The sequence below is a fragment of the Phaethon aethereus genome (genome assembly GCF_964289735.1).
Source record: "Phaethon aethereus genome assembly, chromosome: 25".
NCBI classification, from domain to species: domain Eukaryota; kingdom Metazoa; phylum Chordata; class Aves; order Phaethontiformes; family Phaethontidae; genus Phaethon; species Phaethon aethereus.
In genome coordinates, this window is record NC_138601.1 from 600,366 (window position 1) to 624,814 (window position 24,449).

Consider the following 24,449-nt stretch of genomic DNA (forward strand, 5'->3'; position numbering starts at 1 on the left):
ACCAGCTCAGGGACACTCTCCTCAGGGAGAGGACAGGGGCATTTGTATAAGTAATAAATACACATTTGTATAAGATGTCTTGGGGGAGTATCAAGAAAGGTCTTGGGACATGGCTGGACAGGAATGCCATGAGAAGAGGCAATGGTCAGGGTTGGAGATGAGTTAGGGGTGTCCAGAAAGGGCTGTGGATGGAACTGCTTTGGGGACATGCAGGAAGGGGCTTAGACTGCAGGTAGATGCCCAAAGAAGAGCAGAGATAACATTCTGGGGCATTGCACAGGGGAGTAGAGAGGGGGCAGCTTCCTGTGCTTCTCCCAACCCTCCTGTTCACATCTTCTCCCACAGCATGTAAACCACCACCACCACCATGTATTTCTTCTCTCAAGTATGTGGATCCCATGGAATGTGTTTTGTGCTCTCCAATTTTTGGGCCTTGGCTCACCAAAGCCATCGTTGAGTGCCAGGAGCTGGTAGCACTGCAGAATGCAGATGGCTCCTGGGCCCTCAGCTCAGAACCGGCCTCTGTGCTGGAATTTGATGAGGCTGAAATCAAGGGAAAGGTGCCTACGGAGGTAAGGGGAAAACCTCTTATGGTGACAGTATGTCTTCCTGGGGCAGTGGGAACCCCCTGCCTGGCAGCAATACTAGCATCCCAAGGGCAGCCAGAGAGGAATGAAGGGATCAGAAACCAGAAGCCACAAAGGAAGGAAGGGGTGGGAAGTAGTGAGGGGGCAGGGAGGATGCTGAGCACTGTGTGTTGCTCTGAGTCATTGTTCTCCTACAGATCATGGAGCCAAGCATCTGGGCCATAAGTGCTGGCTGTGACCTGGCTGCACAGACATGACAAGTGTTATCAAGACCTCTGTGAGTTGCTGGAGGCCAAGGCTGTGACCGGGCTGTGTAGCCGAGCTGGTGAGTTTTGAGGGTCCTTTTCCTGCTGATCCCCACAGCACAGCCTCGCACCTTCACTCTCCAGTGGGACCTGCCTCACCCCTTCACAGGACCCCAGTTTCCTGGGGGCAGGTGAAGGAGTCCTGTGTCCCCTTTCTCATTTCCACCTGTGGACTCTCCCTCCTGCCTGACTCCCCTAGTGCCCCTGTCTCTCCCTCATTGCAGTGTCCCAGATGGACAAGTGCCTGGAGGCAGCCAACACCCTCCTTGGGAGCAGCATGAAGCCAAGTGTCTTCAGGCGCTGAGCTTGTGGAATAATTGCTGGGGGGCAACTTAGAAATTAAACTTATATTCACACTCTAAGAACAGCATTGAAGCAAGGTGGAACGCAGCTAATGTACAATGAGTCTGTACCATGGCAATTCCCTCGGCAACCCCAGATGTTGGCAACATCACGGCAACTTGGTGTGCTGACTCGAGGAGAAATTGCATGGAGGGTGGAGCAGAGTGGAGACGTCGCGGCCACGCTCTGTGATTACAAGGGAATCTAAAGGTACACAGTGTATATTAATAAGCTGCACATTCGATGCCCTGGGTCAACAGTCTGCAATTTTTGATGAAATGCTGTACTCGGAGTGAACTTTGCTTATTATAATCTCATTATAATACCAAAACGCACACCCCTCTCAAAAGTGAACCACCTCTCAAGGTGTGACCACCCCTCAAGGAGCTTGCACACTGAATTTTTCCTAGTCTGTGCCTTTAAACGTGAAGTGAGAGAATTTTGGACCAATCCTGATAAAGGTACATATGACCAGAGTCACTCCAGCTCCACCTGCAAAGTAAAACACTATAAAATAGTTTGAGAAGGGCTGGATGTCGGGGAAGATACCATCGCTCCTGACCTTTAGGATCTGCCAATGGGCTGACCCTCTCTTCCCCCCCATTGGGACACTCTTGAGTAAGATTCGAACACTCGGCTATCCCAAGTGAATCCCTGGGAACTTTAGGAATCTCTATATAGAGTTGTTTTATTACCCCACGTGTGTGTAACCCGGCCATATTTAATCTATTGCACGTGCTTTGCAGACAGTGAATTTATCACTTGCAATCTAAAAGAATTTGTGCATCTATTGCTTCAATAAATCGCACTATTGACTGACTCAGCCGCGTGTGTTGTCCCTGAATGCGACTGTACCTTTGAGTGTGGCCGTGTTAATTCAGGAGGTGTCCAGCTGAGCAGGTCATGTGATGTTAGTAGCGCACCCAGACACATGATAGTCCAACGGAGGTGTTGAGCACGACCGGACTACTGACGCTGACTTTGGGCATCACTCAGAACCTAAGCTCAGCCGCCCCCAGTCCCTCTGATATCTGAGGATCAACTTTTAACACAACAGAGCTCAACGCATGCCTTGTGCTACACACAGGCAGCACCTGCAGAGCTAAAAAGGGCCAGAAAGCATAGCCTAAATTCACCTACTGTGTTGGGATACCACTGTTGTTGCTACCAGCTGAGGTCTTACATTATAGATGAATTCTCACTGCTTATGTCTCGTACTAGTTGGGCTGAACCTCTATCATGCTGAACTCCTCAAGAGAAAACCTCTAGTTCAGAGGCACCAGCGTGTTTGGTTTGGGTGGAGGTGGGAGTGGGAAGGAAGCATCACATTCCCCAAGGGTTGCCCTTCCTGAATTCAGCTTTGGCAAAATGAGCTACTGGCCTCCACAAAGGGGGCACACAGGGACGTGGTTCAGTGTTGGACTTGGTAGTGTTAGGTTACCGGTTGGACTCAATGATCTTAAGGGTCTTTTCCAACATAAATGAGTCTATCACAGGTTGGAAAGGACCTTCAAGATAATCAAGTCCAACCATTAATCCAGCGCCACCATGTCCCCTAACCCATGTCCTGAAGTGCCACATCCACACGTTTTTTGAACACTTCCAGAGATGGCGACTCCACCACCTCCCTGGGCAGCCTGTTCCAATGCCTGACCACTCTCTCAGTGAAGAAATTTTTCCTAATATCCAATCTAAACCTCCCCTGGTGCAACTTCAGGCCATTTCCTCTTGTCCTATCACTAGTTACTTGGGAGAAGAGACCAACACCCTCGTCGCCACAACCCCCTTTCAGGAGTTGTACAGAGCGATAAGGTCTCCTCTCAGTCTCCTCTTCTCCAGACTAAACCACCCCAGTTCCCTCAGCCGCTCCTCATAAGACCTGTGCTCCAGACCCCTCACCAGCTTTGTTGCCCTTCTCTGGACACGCTCCAGCAACTCAACATCCTTCTTGTAGTGAGGGGCCCAAAACTGAACACAGTATTCAAGGTGCGGCGTCACCAGTGCCGAGCACGGGGGCACGAACACTTCCCTACTCCTGCTGGCCACACTATTCCCGATACAGGCCAGGATGCTGTTGGCCTTCTTGGCCACCTGGGCACACTGCTGGCTCATGTTCAGCCGGCTGTCAACCAGCACCCCCAGGTCCCTTTCTGCCGGGCAGTTCTCCAGCCACTCCTCCCCAAGCCTGTAGCATTGCATGGGGTTGTTGTGACCCAAGTGCAGGACCCAGCACTTGGCCTTATTAAACCTCATACAGTTGGCCTCTGCCCACCGACCCAGCCTGTCCAGATCCCTCTGCAGAGCCCTCCTACCCTCCAGCAGATCAACACACCCACCCAACTTGGTGTCATCTGCAAACTTACTGAGGGAGCACTCAATTCCCTCATCCAGATCATCATTAAAGATATTGAACAAGACTGGCCCCAGAACCAAGCCCTGGGGAACACCGCTTGTGACCGGCCGCCAGCCGGATCTAACATCGTTCACCACAACTCTCTGGGCTCGGCCATCCAGCCAGTTCCTCACCCAGCGAAGAGTAAACCTGTCTAAGCCACGAGCCTCCAGTTTCTCCAGGAGAATGCTGTGGGAGACACTGTCAAAGGCTTTACTGAAGTCCAGGTAGACAACATCCACAGTCTTTCCCTCATCCACTAGGAAGGTCACCTGGTCATAGAAGGAGATCAGGTTGGTCAAGCAGGACCTGCCCTTCATGAACCCATGCTGGCTGGGCATGATCTGGTTGTTCTGCATATGCCCTGTGAGCGCCCTGGAGATGAACCTCTCCATAATCTTCCCAGGTACGAGGTCAGGCTGACAGGCCTGTAGTTCCCAGGATCCTCCTTCCTGCTTTCTTGTAGATGAGCGTCACATTGGCAAGCCTCCAGTCTTCTGGGACCTCCCCTGTTAACCAGGACTGCTGATAAACGATGGAGAGTGGCTTGGCAAGCTCCTCCGCCAGCTCCCTCAGTACTCTCGGGTGGATTCCATCAGGCCCCATAGACTTGTGGGTGTCCAGGTGGTTTAGCATGTCCTTGACTGCTTCCTCCTGGATTATGAGGAGTACATTGTGCTCTCCATCCCCATCTTCCTGCTCGGGGAGTGAACACCCTGCGGATACCTGGACTGGCTATTAAAGACTGAGGTAAAGAAGGCATTAAGTACCTCAACCTTGTCCTCGTCCTTGGAGACAATGTTCCCCGTCATATCCAGTAGGGGATGGAGATTCTCCTTGCCTCTCTTTTTGTTGTTAATATATTGGTAAAAACATTTTTTATTATCCTTTACGACTGTAGCCAGACTGAGCTCTAGCTGGGCTTTTGCCTTTCTAATTTTGTCCCTGCTTGACCTAACGAGATCCTTGTACTCTTTGTGAGTTGCCTGCCCCTTCTTCCAGAGGTGATAAACTCTCCTCTTTTCCCTGAGTCCCAGCAAAATCTCCCTGTTCAGCCAGGCCTGTCACCTTCCCCACCAGCTCTTCTTACGGCACATGGGGACCGCCTGCTCCTGCGCCTTTAAGATTTCCTTCTTGAAGGCTGTCCAGCCTTCCTGGACCCCTTTGTCCTTCAGGACTGTCTCCCAAGGGACTCTCAATCAGTGACCTGAACAGGCCAAAGTCTGCTCTCCGGAAATCCATGATAGCAGTTTTGCTGACCCCTCTCTTTACTCAGAATTGAGAATTCTATCATGTCATGGTCACTAAGCCCAAGACGGCTTCCGACCATCACATCTCCCACCAGTCCTTCTCTGTTCCTAAACAGCAGGTCAAGCAGGGCACCTCCCCTGGTAGGCTCACTTACCAGCTGTGTCAGGAGGTTATCCTCCACACACTCCAGGAACCTCCTAGACTTTTTCCTCTCTGCCGTGTTATACTTCCAGCAGATGTCCGGTAAGTTGAAGTTCCCTACAAGAACAGGGCTAGTGATTGTGAGACTTCTGCCAGTCGCTTGTGGAATGCTTCATCTGCCTCTTCGTCCTGGTCTATAATAGACACTCAGCAGGATATCTGCCTTGTTTGCTTTTCCCCTCTTCCTTACCTTATGCACTCTATGAATAATGTCATAGAATCATAGAATAGTTTGCGTTGGAAAAGACCTTTAAAGGTCATCTAGTCCAACCCCCCTGCAGTGAGCAGGGACATCTTCAACTAGATCAGGTTGCTCAGAGCCCTATCCAACCTGAACTGGAATGTTTCCAGAAATGGGGCATCTACCACCTCTCTGGGCAACCTGTGCCAGTATTTCACCACCCTCATTGTAAAAACCGTCTTCTTTACATCTAGTCCAAATCTACCCTCTTCTAGTTTAAAAACATTACAAATCACATCAGTCCCTGCTAAAAAGTTTGTCCCCATCTTTCTTATAAGCTCCCTTTAAGTACTGGAAGGCTGCAATAAGGTCTCCCTGGAGCCTTCTCATCTCCAGGATGAACAACCCTAACTCACTCAGCCTGTCCTCACAGCACAGGTGTTCCATCACGCTGATCATTTCTGTGGCCCTCCTCTGGACCTGGTTCAAATGGTCCATGTCTTTTCTGTGCTGAGGGCTCCAGAGCTGGACACAGCACTGCAGGAGGGGTCTCACCAGAGCAGAGTAGAGGGGCAGAATCCCCTCTCTCGACCTGCAGGCCACACTTCTTTTGATGCAGCCCAGGATACGGTTGGCCTTCTGGGCTGTGAGCGCCCATTGATAGCTCATGTCCAGCTTTTCATCCGCCAACACCCCCAAGTCCTTCTCAGCAGGGCCGCTCTCAATCCCTTCATCCCCAGCCTGTATTGATAGCGGGGGTTGCCCGGACCCAGGTGCAGGACCCTGCACTTGGTCTTGTTGAACCTCATGAGCTTCATGCAATCCCACTTCTCAAGCTTGTCCGGGTCCCTTTGGATGGCATCCCATCCCTCAGGCATGTCAACTGCACCACTCAGCTTAGTGTCATCTGCAAACTTTCTGAGGGTGCATTTGATCCCACTGGCTATGTCACTGATGAAGTTATTAAAGAGCACTGGTCCCAGTACTGATCCCTGAGGAATACCACTCATCACCAAACTCCATCTGGACATTGAGCCATTGACCATTGTCTTCTCAGTGCGACCCTCCAAACAATTCCTCATCCACTCAATAGTAAACCCATGAAATCCACCTCTCTCCAATTTAGAGAGAAGGATGTGGTGGGGACCATGACAAACGCCTCACAGAATTCCAGATAGACAACATTGGTAGCTCTTCCCTTGTCCACTGATGCAGTCACTCCATCACAGAAGGCCACTAGGTTGGTCAGGTAAGACTTGCCCTTGGTAAAGCCATGCTGGCTGTCTCGAATCACCTCCCTGTCGTCTATGTGCCTTAGCACAGGTTCTACGAGGATCTGTTCCATGATCTTCCCAGGCACAGTAGTGAGGCTGACATGTTGGTAGTTCTCAGGGTTCTCCTTTCTGCCCTTTTTAAAAATGGGAACAATGTTTCCCTTTTTCTCCAGTCTCCAGGGACTTCACCTGACTGCCACGACTTTTTGCAATATCACGGAGAGTTTCTTGGCAACTACAACAGCCAATTCCCTCAGGACTCTGGGATGAATCTCAACAGGTCCCATAGACTTGTGTATGGAATTTCAGGTTCCTCAGGCGGTCTTGAACCCAATCTTCCCTTACAGTGGGAGGGACTTCGCCCTTCTAGTCCCCATCTTGCAGTCCATCCACTTGAGAGGTGTGGGAAGAATGACCAGACGATGGTCAGGTGACCATCTTCAACAAGTATTGGTCCAATGTTTTCTTTAGACCTCCTTTTGCTATTGACATACTTAAAAAAGCCCTTCTTGTTGTCAACAAGACAACAACACTGGCCAGTTTCAACTCTAATTGAACTTTGGCCTTTTGTGTCTTCTCCATGCATATATGAACCATAGCTCTGTAATCTTCCTGCAAAGCCTGACTTTACTTCCAGAGATCATACAATTTCTTTTCCCTCTTGAGCTCCAGGAGCAGTTCCCTGTTCAGCCACTACCTGTGATGGTAATTGGTAAGTGATATTCCTGTCTTTACCTCAATCCACGAGCTTTTTCATCTCATTTTCTCCTCCTGTCCTGTTGAGGAGGAACAGTGAAATTGCTGCTTGGTGGGCATCTGGCAGCCAGCCAAGATTAAGCCACCACAGGTGTGCATGGTAAGAAAGGGTCTGCAGGAGTGGCCTCTGTGAGAAGAGACAAGGGGCTGCTCTGTGCCAGGCACAAACACTTCCAGACTGCTCCAAAATGGACCCACTACAGGCCAAAGCTTGATCTCATCAGCAAAGCTGGTGGCACCTCTGGGAAAACATCTTTAAGAAAGGGCAGAAATTGACAGCTAGAGGGAGGAGGAGGGAACATAGTGAGAAATGACAGAGGGCACAGCAAGGTCAGAGAAGGAGGAGGAAATACTCCATAGTGGAGCAGACACTACAGCCTGTGGAGAACCCACACTGGAGCAAAGGAAAAGTATGAGAGGAAACCAGCAGCCCAAGGAAATCACTGTGTATTGACCATAGCCCTCCCCACCCACCCTGAGCTGCTTGGCGCAGTGGTAGAGAAGTCTGGAATGAATTAATTAAATTAAGTATGGGAAAGGGGGAAGTAAAGGTGTTGTTTTAGTATTTGTCTTTGTTTCTCACAACCTAAGACTATTTTAATTGGCAATAAATTAATTTTCCCCAAATCCAATCTGTTTTGCCCCCAACAGCAATTTGTAAACATTGTAAAATATTTGTAAACATAAAATTTGTAAATTTGTAAACCTCTGTCTTTATGTCAACTCACAAGATTTTTTGTTTCTGTGTTGGCATATATTGGTTGCTAACAGAAGAAGGAACTACATAAGGTAGAAAGCATAAACCCTTTGAAATCAGCATCTTTAATTCACAGTCACACAGTGCTGATGCTGCATCTGGGCAACAACTCCGTCACTTGGATGGGCTACTCCAGCACTCACAACTGCCTCAGGAAGCTAGAAAATTACTTCACATGCTCTCCTTTAAGGCTTGTTTGACTTGATTGTTCCCAAGTAAGCAGATATATGGATTAAGCATCTGAGTCACCACGGAGAAGAAAGAACGAACTTTGTCAGAGTCCTGCCCACCTTGCAGTGCTGGGCAGATGTACCTGTAAATACATGTGCTGTAAAATATCATCACCACCATGAGGTGAGCTGAGCAAGTGGAAAATGCCTTATTCCTACCTGTGGAAGATGGTATATGCAAGATGGTGATAATAATGCAGCCATAAGAAACAGCAGTTACTGTTAAGGTACCAGGTACGATGATAATTACCACAATAAACAGAAGTCCTTTAATGAACCCTGTGTCTGTGCAAGACAGCTGCAACAAAAAGGAAGTATCACAGTAAAAGTGCTTCATGGCATTGGGACCACAGAATGGCAACTGGACGATCATAACGGTGGGAGGAAACATCAAGAGAAAACTCCTAAAAACAGGATCAGCTGGAGGAAAAAATCTGCTGTTCACAATTGTTGTGTAATGAAAAGGGCGGCAAATGGCAACATACTGATCAAAGGACATTGTTACCACATGAAAAAATGTGTGGGTACCCAAGTAAAAGAAAAGCAGCATCTGAAGGAAGCAACCAGGCATGGAAAAACCAGGCATGGTGGTGTTGGGTTGATGGTTGGACTTGATGACCTTAAAGGTCTTTTCTAACCTTAACGATTCTGTGACTCTGTGATTCTGTGAAATAATCTTCTTCTCTGTCAGAAGGTTGTAGAGGGTCCTAGGAATCAATGTGGAGGTGAAAGTGATTTCCAAAAGGACAACATTTCTGAGGAAGTACTACATTGGTGTCTGAAGGAAATGATTCACAAGAGTGATGCTGATGACAGTAATGTCTCCAAGCAGGATCAAGAAGTAGGCAATCACAAGAAACAGAAGGAAGATGATCTCCAAATGGCAGCTGTTGGTCAGCCCCAAGAGGACAAATTCCACTACTGTTGTGTGGTTCATGGAGGTCTCATTGCTAGCAGAAAAAAAAAGGTAAATTTTGAGAACTAGTGGAAAACAACAGAGCACAAGTCAGTTTGGCTTTGCTAACATTAAAGGGCGATACCAGTAATGAACTGGTAAAAAACTGGAGCAGCCACAGTAACCGCATATTAAACCTTACTCATGTAAATAGAGTCCCAAGCTCCATTTGTAACACTGAGTCCTCACCCCACTTAAAATGATTCATATGGTTCCCTCTTAGTACAGTTGAGAGAGATGCACATGTAGAAACTGTTATAGACCCTAGGACAAATGAATCTCTGAACAGTCTGACAACATTCACCCTCCATGAAATACAGAAAAAACCCAAATGCACACAGTGAGTACTTTGACTAAGTACCCACAGACCTACTAGCTGAAATGAATTCAAAAGCAGTACTGCAAAGGAATGCAATCACACTGTAGGTGGACACTGTAGCAGATTAGACCAGCTGACGGATACATTAGTATTGCAAAACAGAAACTTACTGCAGTTAAAAGAAGATCAAAAGAAAAAGACAGAGAAAGGGAAAGACTTTACAGAGAAAAGGCCAGACAGAAGGACAGCAATGCGACAAAGAGAAGGATGGCTGGTTACCACTGCGGGAAGGCAAAATGCACAGAGGAATGGATGGATGCTACACTAAGCAAGAGAGGGAAGGGGAAAAAAGTATGGGAAAATTTTCTGTTTACTTTCCACTTATTCTCAGCTCTACTGGATCAACTCTCAGTCACTCTTTCTTTTTCAGAGTACCTGTCTCCAAGTGCTCACTCGCCTCAATGAGCCCATTTTGTAGCTGCGGAGAGGAAGAAAGGACAAACAGACTTACTGCAAATCTCAGTTCTGCAGGAATTAAAATTCTATTTTGACTATTAATACCTCCCCTCTTCCTGAGAGAAGCAATTCACAGGTTGGGTTGAAATCCTTCATCATGCACCAAAAAGAAATAAACAAAATTACCATTATCCATTTAGTACAGGAGGAAAGAGAGGGACTCCAAGCTATAGCCCATCTGTTTATTCGTAACATGTTTTTCTCTACTTTGATGATGTTCCTGGAGCTAGTAATAAATAACAGCATAGGATGTTTGGTAATGAGGAAGTTCTGTTGTAAGAGTGGAAACCATCCAAGATGATATTGTGATATGTCTTTCCAGCAGGTTCAGATATTATTCTGCCACTTGTTAATCCATGGTCTGTACCAGGGCTCATCACACTCAGCTCGTTTGCACTGTCCTATCTGTCATGGCTCATTACACTGTTATTCAACTCTTGATCACGGTAAGGTTGTGCTACTCCCACTCTATGCTACTCTTTTGCCTTACCATCATGTGGCAAATACATGCACAATATAGATGCAATTACACCTTCACTTGCATTACACATCATTAGTGGGCAAATAGCTTAAGTTTTCACAGGTATATACACTCACTACACAAAAGCTATGATAAAAACTAGCATGGTGCAAGCTAATCAATGGTGGTGAGGTCCCGGTAATCTCAACCCTTATGAAAGCTGCTTGCTTTATTCACATTGTACTACCTATAAATTAGTTTTCTGTTTCTTCTATGCGGACACCAGCTGTGAAGTTTCAATACATAACTCAAACTTTATAGGTATTTGTCACTTCTTGCAGTTACATCTGCTGCTGTTGTGGCTCACTGAGTGCAGTAGTGTGGTGATGCATTCCTGCCCCTCCCCGCACCTTGTACCTGGGCCTAACAAACCTTGGCCTCCGAACAAAGGGTTTGGCAGCTGAGAACCCCTCAACCATACCAAGCACCCTTGTTTAGCCAAGGAGGAGAATGGCACTGAGTGTATCAGGAATGTGATTGCCCAAACAAGGTACAGAACAAGAACAGAACTAATCCATTATCTCCAGAAAATCCTGGCAGTGGTACCGTTAAAACCTGAGAAATACCTGCCTGGGTTGTGGGAAACTCACTGATGCCTGAAGTCCTATAGTCGTCCCAAGTGAGACCCTTTGAGCTCTCCTGGACCGCAGTGGGCTGTGACCAGCACCTCCCTCTGAGTGGGACGCCTCTCAGAGCCTGTGAACCCCCAAGTTTGCGATCAACTTTGACTGTACATCCGTTGAGTGACGCAAAACATTTGATGTGAGTATTTTATCAAATTCAAGGGGGATATTTAATAGGTACCTTCGTATATTTCTCTCTCTTTTCTCTACATGTCTTTATGTCATCTCTATCTCTACACTTATATGTGTGTGTGATTAAGGAATCTTAGTAAGTTTTAGGTTGATTATGCTGCTAAGTTTTGTATGATTTGATACTGTAGTTTATCTCAATATTGTTAGTGAATTTAGTTGCTGCTATTTTGCATTAGATTGTTGCCATGCTAAAATTACACCAAGCACAAAATATATAGCCACACCAGAATCCCCGATACCCTATCCCTTTAGTCATAAACTGCTGACCAAGTCTGGGACTAGGAGAAGATTTCAGTCCACTCTGAACCTCGTGACTCAACGGAAGGGTCTCCCCTACTTTCTCTCCTCAATATAAACATCAACCTTATTCGATCCATGAGTAAATCATTCCAGTTTAATTGTAATTTGGTTTCTCTCTGTATACCTTTTCCATGTTGAATAAGTAATAGAGTGGATCTTGCCAGCGAATTCTGTTGCCATGCTTTTTACAAATTTATATTAAAATCATTCACTTTTTGGTATCTTAGGTGGTGTTTCTTTAAGCGGCCTAAATTACTCATTCGCGACAAACAGTCATATCACAGATGCCCAGCATCCATCAGCCTAAGGCATACTGGAACTATAAAACCTGGGAGGTCCATGCTGTTGTGACAACTGCTCTTACCTCTTGTTTTTGGAGGTTAGTAACAGCTTGGCACCAACATGTGTCCTTTCCACCTCACATCCTCTGTGTCTACAGTGTATTGCATACCAGTGTTCCCCTCCTTATATCTGTTTTTACTATAAAACCATGTTTTATAGAAAAATGCCAGCTCAAGTTGTCAATCCAGTCAGTCCCCAGAGACATGGTGTACCTTTCTAGCAGTTTTAGGTACTGTTATCCTGTCACTTGTTGACTGAGGGCCTCTGTGAAGGCTCATCACACACAATTCTTATTTACATTGTCCTGCTGACCATGTCTCACTACACTCAGCTATTCAACTTGTGATCAAGGCAGGGCAGTGATTCTCATGTGACATACACACAACTACACCTACGATGAGATCACCACCACCCCATAGCAGAATTCTAAAACAGGACAGACTAGCACCACAGTCAAGTGTCTGTTGTCTGGTTTTGCCTGCAAATGGAGACCTTTATGAGTTGTGCAGGTTCCCTCACAGCAGGGGGGACAAGAAATGTTACATTGACAAAAATGGAGTAAACGAAACACACTGATATTAGCAGGAGGACAGAGAGGTGTAAGGCTAGCATAAGTCCAAGAAAAAATGCACTTAAGAAAAAAATGAGAATGACCCTGCTGCTGATCCTACCTTACAGCAGAGAGATGGCAGCAGTTATACATTTGACTGTAAACCATGCTGCTTTCATGTGCTGCCTCTACAATCCAAATTTCCCCCAGAGTTTAGCACAACACTGAACAGTGTCTCTACAAGATCTGCAACTTCCACTTTGCTTGGTGTCACTCAATAACCAGGATGCAACTGAGATCAGGTCAGGACAGAAGCAGGTTATTGCTACAACTATTGGGGAGAGCAGAGAGGAGCCGTGACAGAATCTGCTAATGTGAATTCTGTGCAAATGGGGCACTTACAGAGTTTATACACCTTCGGGTTATACAACTTCACCAAGAAGATAAGCAGGACATGATAAATCAGAGGGTGGATTACTTCAGATGAGTGGATTACTTCAGATGAGTGTCTAGACAGTCCACCCTTTTACAAACAATTCATTTCTTCAACAGTCAGGTCATGCTGACTCGGTGAGGCTATCAAGTCATGCTGAAGAAATCTCCTAACTAGAGAAGTCTGCAAACCTCTGACTATGAGGTGTTAGGTCTTTTACTTCTACATGAGCTAAAGAATCAGCACAAGTCAAAAGCTTCAGATGATTTCAAGTCAAATGGAGCGGAAGAGATGGATTTTGGATAGCATTGGGTTAGCAAAAGCATAAGAACTTCCACTTGTCAATCCAAAAAGAAATCTCATGCAACAAACAGTCGTTGAGCATTCATTCCAGAGTTTTAGGAGAAGTAATGGCCATTGGTTTCTTCTCAAAGGCCTTGTTAACAAAAGAATCAGTTGTGTAGTTTGGGGTTTTTTTCAGCTGCTAAAATGGTTGGTTCATTCATGAGGAATTAAAATTATATTAGATACTAAATCTCAAGTGTGCAGGATGAATATTGGTTCTATACAGAGAAGAACAATGCAGAACAAAAGCAAAGACCAAGGAAATGCTTAAATGGAGCAAAAGGAAGTGGTACTGCAGAAAAATGGGCAGAGAATCTCTGTGGGAGTTGCAATGGTGTTAGAAGTGTAGAAAATGAATGTACCTGACTACAGGGTCCTGTATGGTATTTTGAAAATCATAATTTGTAGAATTATTAGATGATCATTATTCATAGAGTAATACAGTTTGGAAGAGACCTCTGGAGTTCTCGGGTTCAACTCCCACTCAAAGCAGTCCCGAACTGGAGCAGCTCCTCAAGGCTTTGTCCAGTTCAGTTCTGAAAATCTACAAGATATTCACGAATTTTTCAGGGTCCCTGTTCCAGTGTTTAACTACACTGTGAAAAATCTTTTCTGAATATCTATCTAAATATCTGAAATTTCTCATGTAATGTCCATTGGTCCTCATTCCTATCTCTGTGTACCTCCAAGAAGAATCTATCTCTGCCTTTTATATACCCCACCAAAAGATAGCTGAATGTCACAGAAAGATGCCACCTGAACCTTCTCTTCTTCAGTTAGAACAAATCCAGTTGTCTCGGCATCACGTTTGTGCTCCAGCCTCCACCTCTCCTGAACTTGCTCCCAAACTAAACCCAGTGCTGCAGAAGGGGTTTTGCAAGTGCTGAACAGAGCAAAAGAACCACCTTCCTTGACCTGCTACCCATGTTTTTTTTAAGACAGTCCAGAATATGCTTTCTTTTCTGACTTATGTTCACTTGTCCACAGGAACTCCAGGTCTCTTTCTGCAAAGCTGCTTTCCAGCCAGTCAGCCCCAAGACTCTTCTGGTCCATGAGCTTATCCCATACTAGGATCAGGACTTCGCTCTAAACTTCATTAAACTTGGTGGTGTTTCTTTTGATACATTTCTTGGCCTTTCAAGGTCGGTCTCAATAGTAGCCTTGCCTCCATTATCCCAATTGCTCTTTCCAACTTGGTATCATCCACAAACTAACTGAGAGTGAACTCTGTTCCATCATCCAGGTTGTTAATAAAGACAGTATTGATCCCTAAAGGATTCCACTAATAATCATCTGCCAGTTGGACTTTGCGTTATTGATCATCACCTTTTAAACCTGGAGGTCCACCACATTACAATTCACCTCTCCATTCTACAGCTCACCAGTATTTTATGTGCAGCCTAGCCCTGGGGTAGCAATTATTACCTCCCCTCAAAACATTATTCTTCAGGGCCATGGCAAGTTCCCACAGGTCCCAGCAATTCTGAGCACCACCAGAATTGTTGGGAGAGCCCCAAGACTGCAGCCACCATCTTCACCCAGGACATGGTGTCACAGAGGATTGCTGGGACAGCTGTGGGAACTTGCCGTCATGATGTGTGATGAAAGACAGACTGGACGTCATCTCCCTTCATCAGAGAATGCCTGTCTGGGTTTGGTAAGGTGAAGAAAAAACCCTGCAGTTTCTAATGCTGTTCTGTAGATGTGAATATGCAGAGGACCTTCGCAAGAGCAGCAGTTGCTAGCATTTGGAGAAAGAAGCTGCTCTTGTGCTGGACAAGACAGGGGGACACAGGCAAATTATTATACCCAGAGATGCCACAAAAATTGGCAACTGACCAAAGGCAAAAGGTCCCAGTCCCCTTATGGGCACTGTAGAGAAACCCTGGGGAAATATGTACGCTCAAGTCCCAATTTCCTCCATGACCAGCACAACTGTAACACATCAGGATACCAGAGGCTGTAGAAGGAAGACAGGTAACCCCCCTGACTGTGTCCTAGCAAAATCATACTGTTAATCCCATCTCCTAACCACAGAAACTGAGCTCAGAAATGTAGAAGGTCTCTTTTACAGGACAAGGCTCATTCAGGAGGCATTGAAGGTATGATCAGAGGCTGGGGCACCTGTACACATCCCAGCTCAGCCGTACCACTTACAGACATGGACTTCAAAGGGGAAACAGTCTGCAGAAGTTGGAACCAAAGAAGGGAATGTGTACACACTTCCCCTGTCCAACCCCCAAATGGGTGCATTCCCTACCACATAAACACAAGCATTATTTCTCGGGGGTATTTCTATCCCCATCCCAAGGACCGATAAGGAGAAGACATTCATGGGGACCAAGCACATGACTTAGAAGGAATAAGGTCTCCAAAGATTCAGGTTACAGAATTGATTCCACATGACATAGTTCAAGTGATGCACAAGCATCACTCCTGTCAGAGGGCAGGAGGTAAGAAATGCCCCACCCTCACTTCAGAGCCTGTGCGGGCGCATCAGCCGTCCACACTGAGAGCGTCCCTGGCTGGGAGTGGCAGGAAGGCCGGAATGATTTGAAGAGAAGCAAGAAGGACCACAAGGGTAGCAAAGCGCTGCTTCTGGCCTCTTGACCCCGCCACACGCCCCGCCGCGCTGCAACCACGCGACACGACACCAGCGCTCGGGTCCCCGCAAGCCTCCGCAGGGCGAGCACTGGCCCCGCGTAGCGAGACCGACGCTGCGGCCGCGGCCACTCACGACCCCCGGGGGCCCCTGGCTGGGGCGCGGCCGCGAGGCCTCAAAGAGCAGCTCTCTAATCCGCCTAGCAACAGCCACGGCTCGGCTCTCATTGGCTCTTAGAAAACTGCGGAGGTTCCGACTCAATAACGCCTTCGGCGCATGCGCTAGCGGCCAACCCGGTCCGCCTCTCCCGCTCGGCGACGCGTAGTCCGCGCATGCGTACAGCGGCCAGCGGAACACCCAGTTCTGCCCTTTCGCGGGCAAGACGACCGCGCACGCGCAGCATTCGCTGACCTGGTGGCGAGTTGGGCTTGCGCCTGCGCTGCCCCGCAGTGCCCCGGAACCGCTTGCTCGGGCTGGTTCCGGCCACCTCGGCCTGGCCGGCGGGACCATGTCGGGCGTGGCGGGCGCAGGCGCGGGGGCCGCGGGCTCGGTGGGCTCGGTGGTGCGGCGCTTCTTGGCGGAGTACGGCAGCGGTACGCCGAGCCGCCTCAAGGTGCTGGACGCCTACCTTCTCTACGTGCTGCTCACCGGGGCGCTGCAGTTCGGGTACTGCCTCGGCGTCGGCACCTTCCCCTTCAACTCCTTTCTCAGCGGCTTCATCTCCGCCGTCGGCAGCTTCATTCTCGGCGGTCAGTGCCCCGCTCCCGCCCCGCGCGGTTCTCCCTGGCATCCCTTTCGCAACCCAGCCCCCCCCAGCGACCGCGGAACCCCCAGCAACGCCCAGAGGCTCCCGGCCATCAGAGAGTTGCTCTAGGAATACCCAGGTCTCTTTTAGTAACCGCAGGATTCCCTTAGCAGCCACAGGCGTGCCCCAAAAGCCCAAGGGAGGCACCCACAGCAGCCTTCCAACCTACCCCGGCAGCCAGGGAGTCCCCAGGGCAACCTCCAGCACCGCCCCCTCCCCCCATAACACCCAGCTATGCGCCCAGAAGCCCCCAGGCTCCTGCTCCAGCCGGCCCAGCCCGCAGCCCAGCAGGATGCTGCCCATATGCAGCATAGCGCCTGGCTCCTTATCAGCCCCAGGTTGTCCTTCTCCCTGGCAGTCAAGGAGCCGTCCCTTCTACCATGTTGTACTGGTCTTCTTTAGCAGCCATCTCATGGTGACACGCAAACTCTAGCAATGACTACTTCAAGGTGTTGCTCGGCCATAGGAGACACAAAACCACTTTAGTTGGAAAAGACATTTAGGGTCATCTGTGCAGCCCTCCCCAACACACCCAATGGAGAACATGGAAATAGTGGCGTTTCTATGCAAGTCACATCCTGTTATAAGCCTGTTCCCCTCAGGACTCACTTGGCCACCCCTGATAGTGCAGGGCTGTGGGAGAGCTGACTGTATAAAAGCCCTGTGCAAATCCCCTGCCAATGTCCTGCTTATAATAAAGATGGAGTTACCTTTTCTTGTGGTACCTTGGTGAAACAGTGAACCAGGCTGAGATGGGCTGCCACAGGAAGACTGGCTTCCCACCTTTACTTCTTTTTGTGATCCCTAATCTCTCATTCTTTCTCTGCCATGCAGTTTGCCTCCGGATCCAGATCAACCCCCAAAACAAAGGCGAGTTCCAAGGCATTTCACCGGAGCGGGCATTTGCAGATTTCCTCTTTGCCAACACTATCCTCCATCTTGTCGTCATCAATTTTGTTGGCTGAGCTCTAGAAGAGACTGTGAGGTACTGATCTGTGGGGTCACAAAAGGAGCAACCACAGCTCACTCAACTTCAGTACTTTTGTAGAGTTGGTAGAGAACTAGATAGCAGATCCAGGAGTCCTAGCTCCCAGCTTTGTCTTGGCCAAGTGCATTTAAGCTGTTGTCCTCTAGGTTGATACAGGGTTAGGTTTTATGGCTTTCTGGGTTTGTGCATGTATCTTTTGGCCTTTATCGTTTAAAAAGCAGTTTAACTAGAAGTGTTACAGAAACCTACCCGGATTTCTGTCTTGTAAGAGAAATACAGCATTTTGCAAGAGAGGCTTTGGGAGCTGGAACTCCTGGGCTCTATTTGGAGGCTGTGGTACGGCTGGTGTCTTAAATGTGGAGTTTCTCAGCAGATGAGAGGAGGGAGTTTGGTACAGGGAGGGTTTTGTGCTGGAAAGTGGAAGACATGCCCTGTTACTGTGCAAGGGGCCACAAGATCATTGGAGCCTGTGGTGTATTTCCCCTCCCTTTGCAGAAACATTGCTTATGTTGCCTTTCTCTCTTTCCAGGTCTTGAATTGCTTTTGAGCTCTGATGCCAAAGCCTGGTATTGAGAAGTGCTGTTCCCCAGCAGTGTATTACCTGCTTTCTTGGTGGAGGAAGGGAAGCAGGGCTCAAGATTTTTCTCCACAGACTGTCCTATGGAGGGGTCTACGGCCTCACTGCAGTCACTGTAATTCTTTCCATCAATAAAACCCTTTATAATACTGCAGTCTCTTCCCTATTGGTGACAAATACAGAGGTTCTTTTGACACCCAAGTTCCCTCTCAGGCACAACTCCCTGTTTTTACCACCCCATTCCCTTTCTACCCAGCAGGCTTTTATTCTGTGCCCCAGTTTCAGAGGGAAGCAGGAAGCAAGTCATCATGGAAACTCAATTGTCATCCACCCTTTTCATCTTCTTGTTTCCTGCCCATTTATCTTACGGAAAGTGTATTGCCAATGTGCCCCCAGGCTTCAGAGCTGTGGAAAACTTGGGTTAGGTTGTGGTTAGCAGTCATGAACGGAAGGAAGCAGAGGGTGTCCTCCAGCACATCCCCAGGTGTACCCATCTTTCCACAGGAACCGCCCTATCTCTCAAAGGCAGGTGTAGCACAGCTGGATGTCCCAGCTGGGCTTACAGGCTCTCTAAGGCCTGGTAGTGATACAGCTACCGTACCACAGTGTTAGCTTTTCTTCAATCTGATGTGCTGATAAACCCAAGGATATTGGAAGGGGCTGCCAAATTGTGTCAGTACTTCAGACAGAGCTGCGCTTGAGCTGAATCCATGGAGAAGGTCACCCCTCAACCTTAACTTTGAAAATCCCCCCCACCCCATTATGAAATGCTTAAACTCAATGGCTTTGGCCCTTGGCCGTTGCCTCCTCGAGCCCAAACTACCTTCTGCACTGAAGTCAAATGCTTCTTTGTTGTGACGGAAAATCAGAGCTCTGTGGTGATCATATTATGAGCACAGGATGAGATAACCCCAGCTAGCCCCTCCATATCTTTGACTGCAGAATTTACCTGGTTTACCTTCAGGCACAAGGCTTGTGCCTTGTACTGATCAGTACAAGTCCTTGTACTGATCCTGCTTCATGCTTTGCGACTTTGTTCTGCAGCTGAAACACTGGATAGGTAAAATGTGCATTCAGGCTATGAGATAAAGAAATGCTTGTCAGCTGGTGCTATCATGATAAAACATGGGGTCTGATAGCTTCAACCTCTCAGCATTGCATTATGGCTCATGTTCACCACCTTTTTCCTTTTAGCATTTCCAGCTGTTCTGCAGCCATTAAACCCATAAAAATGTGAAACCTGGGGCTCCTAAGTCTCTTGGCTAATGTAGACTCTGAAGAGTGAGGTACGAGGGAGCAGGGTCTTTACTGTCTCAAAGGATGCTGTCTGGGTCTGTGGTAGGAACAGTGAATTCATGCCAGCTCTGACACCACCACCCTGCTCCAGTCCCAGGCATAAAGCTGGATTTGTTTACAGTGGTACCAGCTTTGTACTGATGGCGAGCAGGCAGGGGACTCGACAGCATGCAGGAATTGTAAATGAACCACTGAGCTCTTCTTTCCCATCAGAAGGACCCTCTCTGAGCCAGGCCCACGGTAGACAGAGCCAGCATGTTCACAGGAGGAGGAACAGCTCCGGGGTCTCGCCTTTGCCACTGCAAGCTGCTGTGTGCAAGCTGCGAGTGCCTCCCTGCGGGTCTGGGTGACGCGGCCTCCCCACACTTTGGCTTTAGAGAGAGCTCCAGGCTGGGACCCTCCTGTGGCTGCTTCTAAGAACTGCACGGGAGCCCATGGAAAAGGAAAAACCGTGGCGTTTCGAGGGTTTCTTTTTTTTCCTGATTGCAATGCCTCTAATTGCCATAAACTCAGCGCTAGAATTCAGGTCCTATGAGAGCTACTCCCACATCTGAATAAGCTTCAACAAGTCTGTAGATATCTTCAGGCTCTACTCCTGATACAGACATGCTTGGGTCCCTGTTCACACTGTAGAAGAGAACAAGAAGAAAGGTTATTTCATGTACAGGGCCATGTTTAATGACAGATGACTAATGTCAGGCAGGGTGTTTTCTCAAAAAAAAACCCTAGAAAAGATGCAAATTCAAATTAATCTCCTACTCATAGGTAGGTATTAGGGGGCAGGAACTGGCATAGGGGAGAGGGTGCTAGAGATGGACCATGGCAACATCTCCTTCCCTGCCAATGTGAGAGAACTCTGGCCTGCCACATCTTCTTCCCTTCTCGTTTGGATGAGAAGTGAAATGATTTTTCTGCTCATGCTCTGATTCACTGCCTGTATAACAGAGTGCAGAGGCCTATCAGCAAATTCAGAAATCTTACATACTTCCAAGAGCTCTCCCTGCCACCCACCACACTTTATAATGTATTTTTTCCTATCCTTTGCCCTGCCTATGCTATACATAGCTCAATCTTTCCTGCTCTACCCAAAACACTTCCCCCAGACTCATGAGCAGGCTGTGGTGAGGGGGCAGGAAGGGAGGGTGCCTTAACCTCATTTGAGTTTGGCTTGTGGTCTAACGTCTGCTGTTCTTTTCCACACGCTTTTCCTCCTCCCAGCCATGTGCCACACCAGCTCTGCTCTCCCCACCCCTTGTTTTGTGCTCCACTTTCCAGAGGAAGCGGTTTCTGTGGTAGGGCATAGAGGAGAATCAAAAGGTGACCCAGATCTCGATTGTGGCGTCATGGAACATCCTCTTCCTGCCCCACCTGGGCCATGAGACCCTTTCCACATCCTGTCCTACTGTGTTATTTCCTGCCTTTGCTTTGCACTGCGGTTTTTCTGTCTCAAAATAAACAAGAAAGCACAAAGTGGTGATGTGAGGGGGAACACTGTGGTGGTGGGAGATTGAAAGCCTAATGTCTGAAAGTATCTTTGAACTAGACCTACAAATTCAGTGTTTTGGATATCATATGCTAAGAGTCACTTTAATCAAAACATTTTACTTTATCTATACATTCATCCCCTCACTCAGCAAATCTTATTCACTGGGGTCATTTAACCTGGAAGAGAAAAGACTGAGATGTGGAAACAGATGCAGCACACTGTCCCCCTTGACCATACAGCTGGGAGTGGGCTTGAAGTACAACACAAGATGTATATTAATTTTTTTAAGTGATGCTAAAGGCAAATAAGCGTGGAAACTCTCCTTCCAAATCCCTGGAAGTTTCTGGAATGATGTCAATCAGTTGGAAATCTGTGAAATGCAATGACTGGTCTTGCTTTGTAAATCAAATATGGTTTAGGCAGCTTCATCAAGCTGTTTTCCCTGTGAAGTGGCAGACCTCATTGTGAGTGAGCTGCCTGGAATCTAGCGCTTAAAGAGCTGTGGACTTTCTACAGCTGGAGAGACATTAGAGTGACTGTCGTGACAAGGGAGAGGCAAGGGAATGAGTCCCTAAACATCTGTACTATAAAATAATAGACCCAGGAAGTTTGAAGTTGTTCCTTGGCAGGAGGGGTCACCCTGTGCAAGGCCATCTGCTAAATGGTCAGGTGGAGGGATGCTGGCATGGTCTTCTCATGTGGTCCCTCTCACACATGAAGCACCAGGCTTTTTGGCTGAAAGCATTTGAAGCATGAGCCTTTCCAGAATCAGAGTTCCTTGCAAGGGCTCTGAACCCAGCAGAATGAGAAATATCCCATGAGAGGGAATCACGCCCACCAGTTTGGCATGTGTTTCCTTCAGAGCACCCGCCTTATTTCTCCCTCCAGAGGAATCTCTGGTGCTTCAGAAGAAGATGGAGAAACCAATGTCACAAAAGGACTGTCTAGTCTTGCCAGTGACAGACTGAACCTGGAGACGCAGGCCTGTCAGTTGGTGTCATTAATGCAAAAGTGGTGCCTTGTTCTCCCCGTGATGCTTGGGAGAGGGGGACATTTAGAGGCAGGCCACTTCAGGCTGCTACGCTCCCCATAGCAGTAGACATCTACTTTCAAGAACCTGGACTACTTCCTAGTCCTCTCACTGTGGGCAAGCCATATTTCACTGTTGTCTTCACATAGCAGAATCTACTCTTGGAGGAGATGTGCTCCTCCATTCCCCTCCCCTCGAGCCAGCCACGCTGTTCTCTCCCACACACAGCATGGACGTCCTGGAAAGGGACCTTGTAGCTACTCCCGCCCGTGCTGGATCCAGCCAGTTATTGCAAATAGTGCCTGGTGGCCAAGTCAGGCTGAAGAGGAGAATCCAGGCGCCCCTTCCCTCCTTCGCCCCAAAATCCAGGCTCATTCCTAAAGCTCATCTGAAGGGTAAACCAAGTTCCTCAAACTACAGATACAAAAGACAAACAAGTTTCTTATTTTTTGTAAGAACTGTTTAATAGCAGCCAAAGGCCTAAAGAAATGTCAAGACATCAGGGTGGTTGCTGGTACAATTCAAGAATTAGCAACATGCAAATTTCACACGCATGCACTCTTTCCAAGGAGTGCACATACATTTCAGTAGTAGTTTTATGCAATGGTTACAAAAGTAAATTGGGAAATGTAAGGTTGTTAGAACAAAAGTAGTTTGTATTTTTACTAAAAGCAAAGCCAAATCTTAAGCTGCTTTAAATTCAGAAAACGTTAAGAACAGATAGACTTTAAAAATAGTAAAACACATTCTTTTTTTCTGTGATAAAGAAGTGAGAATTTCCCTGAATTCAGGACTTCTGGGAGACCTAGCAGTATATCTTTTAGGGGAAAAAAAAAGATACCTTGCTCTGATCTAGCAAAAGATAGCAGAGCATGGTGCATAGCACCTTGAATAAGACTCCTTTTGCCTTTCGGCGTTTCATTTGCAACTGAAGTGGTGCCTGTGGGGGTGCACTTTAAGATGTGCGTACCTGAAAGCTATCAAAATATGAAAAATTCACATTCAAGTGATATTTAGCTTGCAGTTCAACAACACTGCCCCAAGCAGAAATTGTGTGTTATTTTAACGCAAGTAACAGTGGTGTCTGCGACTTATAGCAAATTATGCTGCATGCAAAAAGAGGCATTGTCATGCTAAATGAATCAGGCATGTGGGGGAGCAGAATGCTGAGAACTTTAAGGTTATTTTTTAGTAGTTTTATAACAATGCAAATAAAGCAATTTAGACTATAATGGCTGGTGTGATATACAGAAACAGCAAGTGATATCCCTTGTAATGGGAATGCCAGTATTCTCTCTTGCGCACAATGCTCTGGTAAAGATTCCTCAGCAGATTTTTTTTTGGTACTTCAGGGCAGCACCATCTGCTTCCTTTCATTCCTATAACAAAAATAAAGGTATGTTAATTCATTATTTGTGATACAGGCGCAGCTACACAATTGTAGACTTGAAGGCAATAGAAAGAGGAGAAAGCAACACTGGGCCCAAACTAATGTATTAGGTCTGAGGTCTTGAAGTCAGTATGCATCGAACTTTCCCAGCTGGAGACTGGTCAAGGGATGAAACTGATGAATGAATGCAGGCAAGGGGAGGGATGGATGTAGAAATAGAAGCGAGAGATGTCTAGAAAGAAGAAAAAAGTAAAATTTGCATATGGATAAGGAAAAGTAAATAGACTTGAGGGGTGCATGAAAACAATGATATAGCCAAAGGAGTGGAGGGATTTTACTCTTGGTAAACAAAAGGGATATGGATAGACCTCATAAACGGTTATTACAGGGAGAAGGAACATTCATAGGTAATGAACTGATACAGATGTTTTCTGTCAGAGGCCTTACCACCCTGCATGCATACTCACTTTTTTTTTCCACATAAGCATCGTCATCAGCACATTAAAAATTACTCCTTTCATTAAAATAATTTTCAGGCCCAGCTGTGATAAAGACAGCATGTTCAGGTTTTCATCTGTAAAAGTAACAGAGAATGAAAGTCACAGGGGCACTGAAACATCCTCATGCCTAGACAGGCTTAAAAGCACTTCTTAATGAAGCTGTTCCACTTCATGTGATTGAGTCAGCTAGTAGGATAGCTAAGAAGACAGTGGGCAGGACGGTCTCACTGAGAAACTTTCATTTCTTCCAGCTGGTCTTTCAAGGGCCATGTTTTCATTCAATAACCACTTAATTATCCAATATGAAAGTCTGCCTACCATCTAGCTATGTTTAAATACAATGTATTATGAACATAGAATGCTGGAAGTGAACCTCCTCCCTCTCCCTAAATTTTTTTAAGATC

The 24,449-nt window shown here is 47.1% G+C and overlaps 4 protein-coding genes across 4 annotated transcripts in view; 2 read left to right on the forward strand and 2 right to left on the reverse strand.

Moving 5' to 3' along the window:
- Nucleotides 1-109: 109 nt before the first annotated feature.
- On the forward strand, nt 110-1,196 carry LOC309413387 (von Willebrand factor A domain-containing protein 5A-like; the record flags this gene model as incomplete). The annotated part of the gene is given in 5 exon segments (XM_082010507.1): nt 110-161; nt 346-572; nt 785-811; nt 813-912; nt 1,117-1,196. Coding segments are annotated over 5 exon segments (486 nt in total).
- A 7,021-nt stretch (nt 1,197-8,217) lies between these two features.
- LOC309413388 (olfactory receptor 6E1-like) lies at nt 8,218-9,219 on the reverse strand (the record flags this gene model as incomplete). The annotated part of the gene is given in 3 exon segments (XM_082010508.1): nt 8,218-8,850; nt 8,932-9,042; nt 9,046-9,219. Coding segments are annotated over 3 exon segments (912 nt in total). The 5' UTR covers nt 9,214-9,219.
- A 7,262-nt stretch (nt 9,220-16,481) lies between these two features.
- DAD1 (defender against cell death 1) lies at nt 16,482-18,453 on the forward strand (the record flags this gene model as incomplete). Its single annotated transcript, XM_082010455.1, has 3 exons — nt 16,482-16,722; nt 17,613-17,763; nt 18,296-18,453. 2 exons carry the CDS (start codon nt 16,482-16,484, stop codon nt 17,741-17,743), a joined length of 372 nt encoding a protein of 123 aa, XP_081866581.1. The 3' UTR covers nt 17,744-17,763; nt 18,296-18,453.
- Nucleotides 18,454-20,154: 1,701 nt separating this feature from the next.
- LOC309413389 (T cell receptor alpha chain MC.7.G5-like) overlaps nt 20,155-24,449 on the reverse strand; it is a gene marked incomplete at both ends in the record, with an annotated part of 252,930 nt that continues 248,635 nt past the window's right edge. Inside the window, 2 exons of the mRNA XM_082010509.1 lie at nt 20,155-20,266; nt 23,993-24,119. Coding sequence (XP_081866635.1) covers nt 20,155-20,266; nt 23,993-24,119 — 239 coding nt within the window. The remainder of the gene's footprint in view (nt 20,267-23,992; nt 24,120-24,449) is intronic.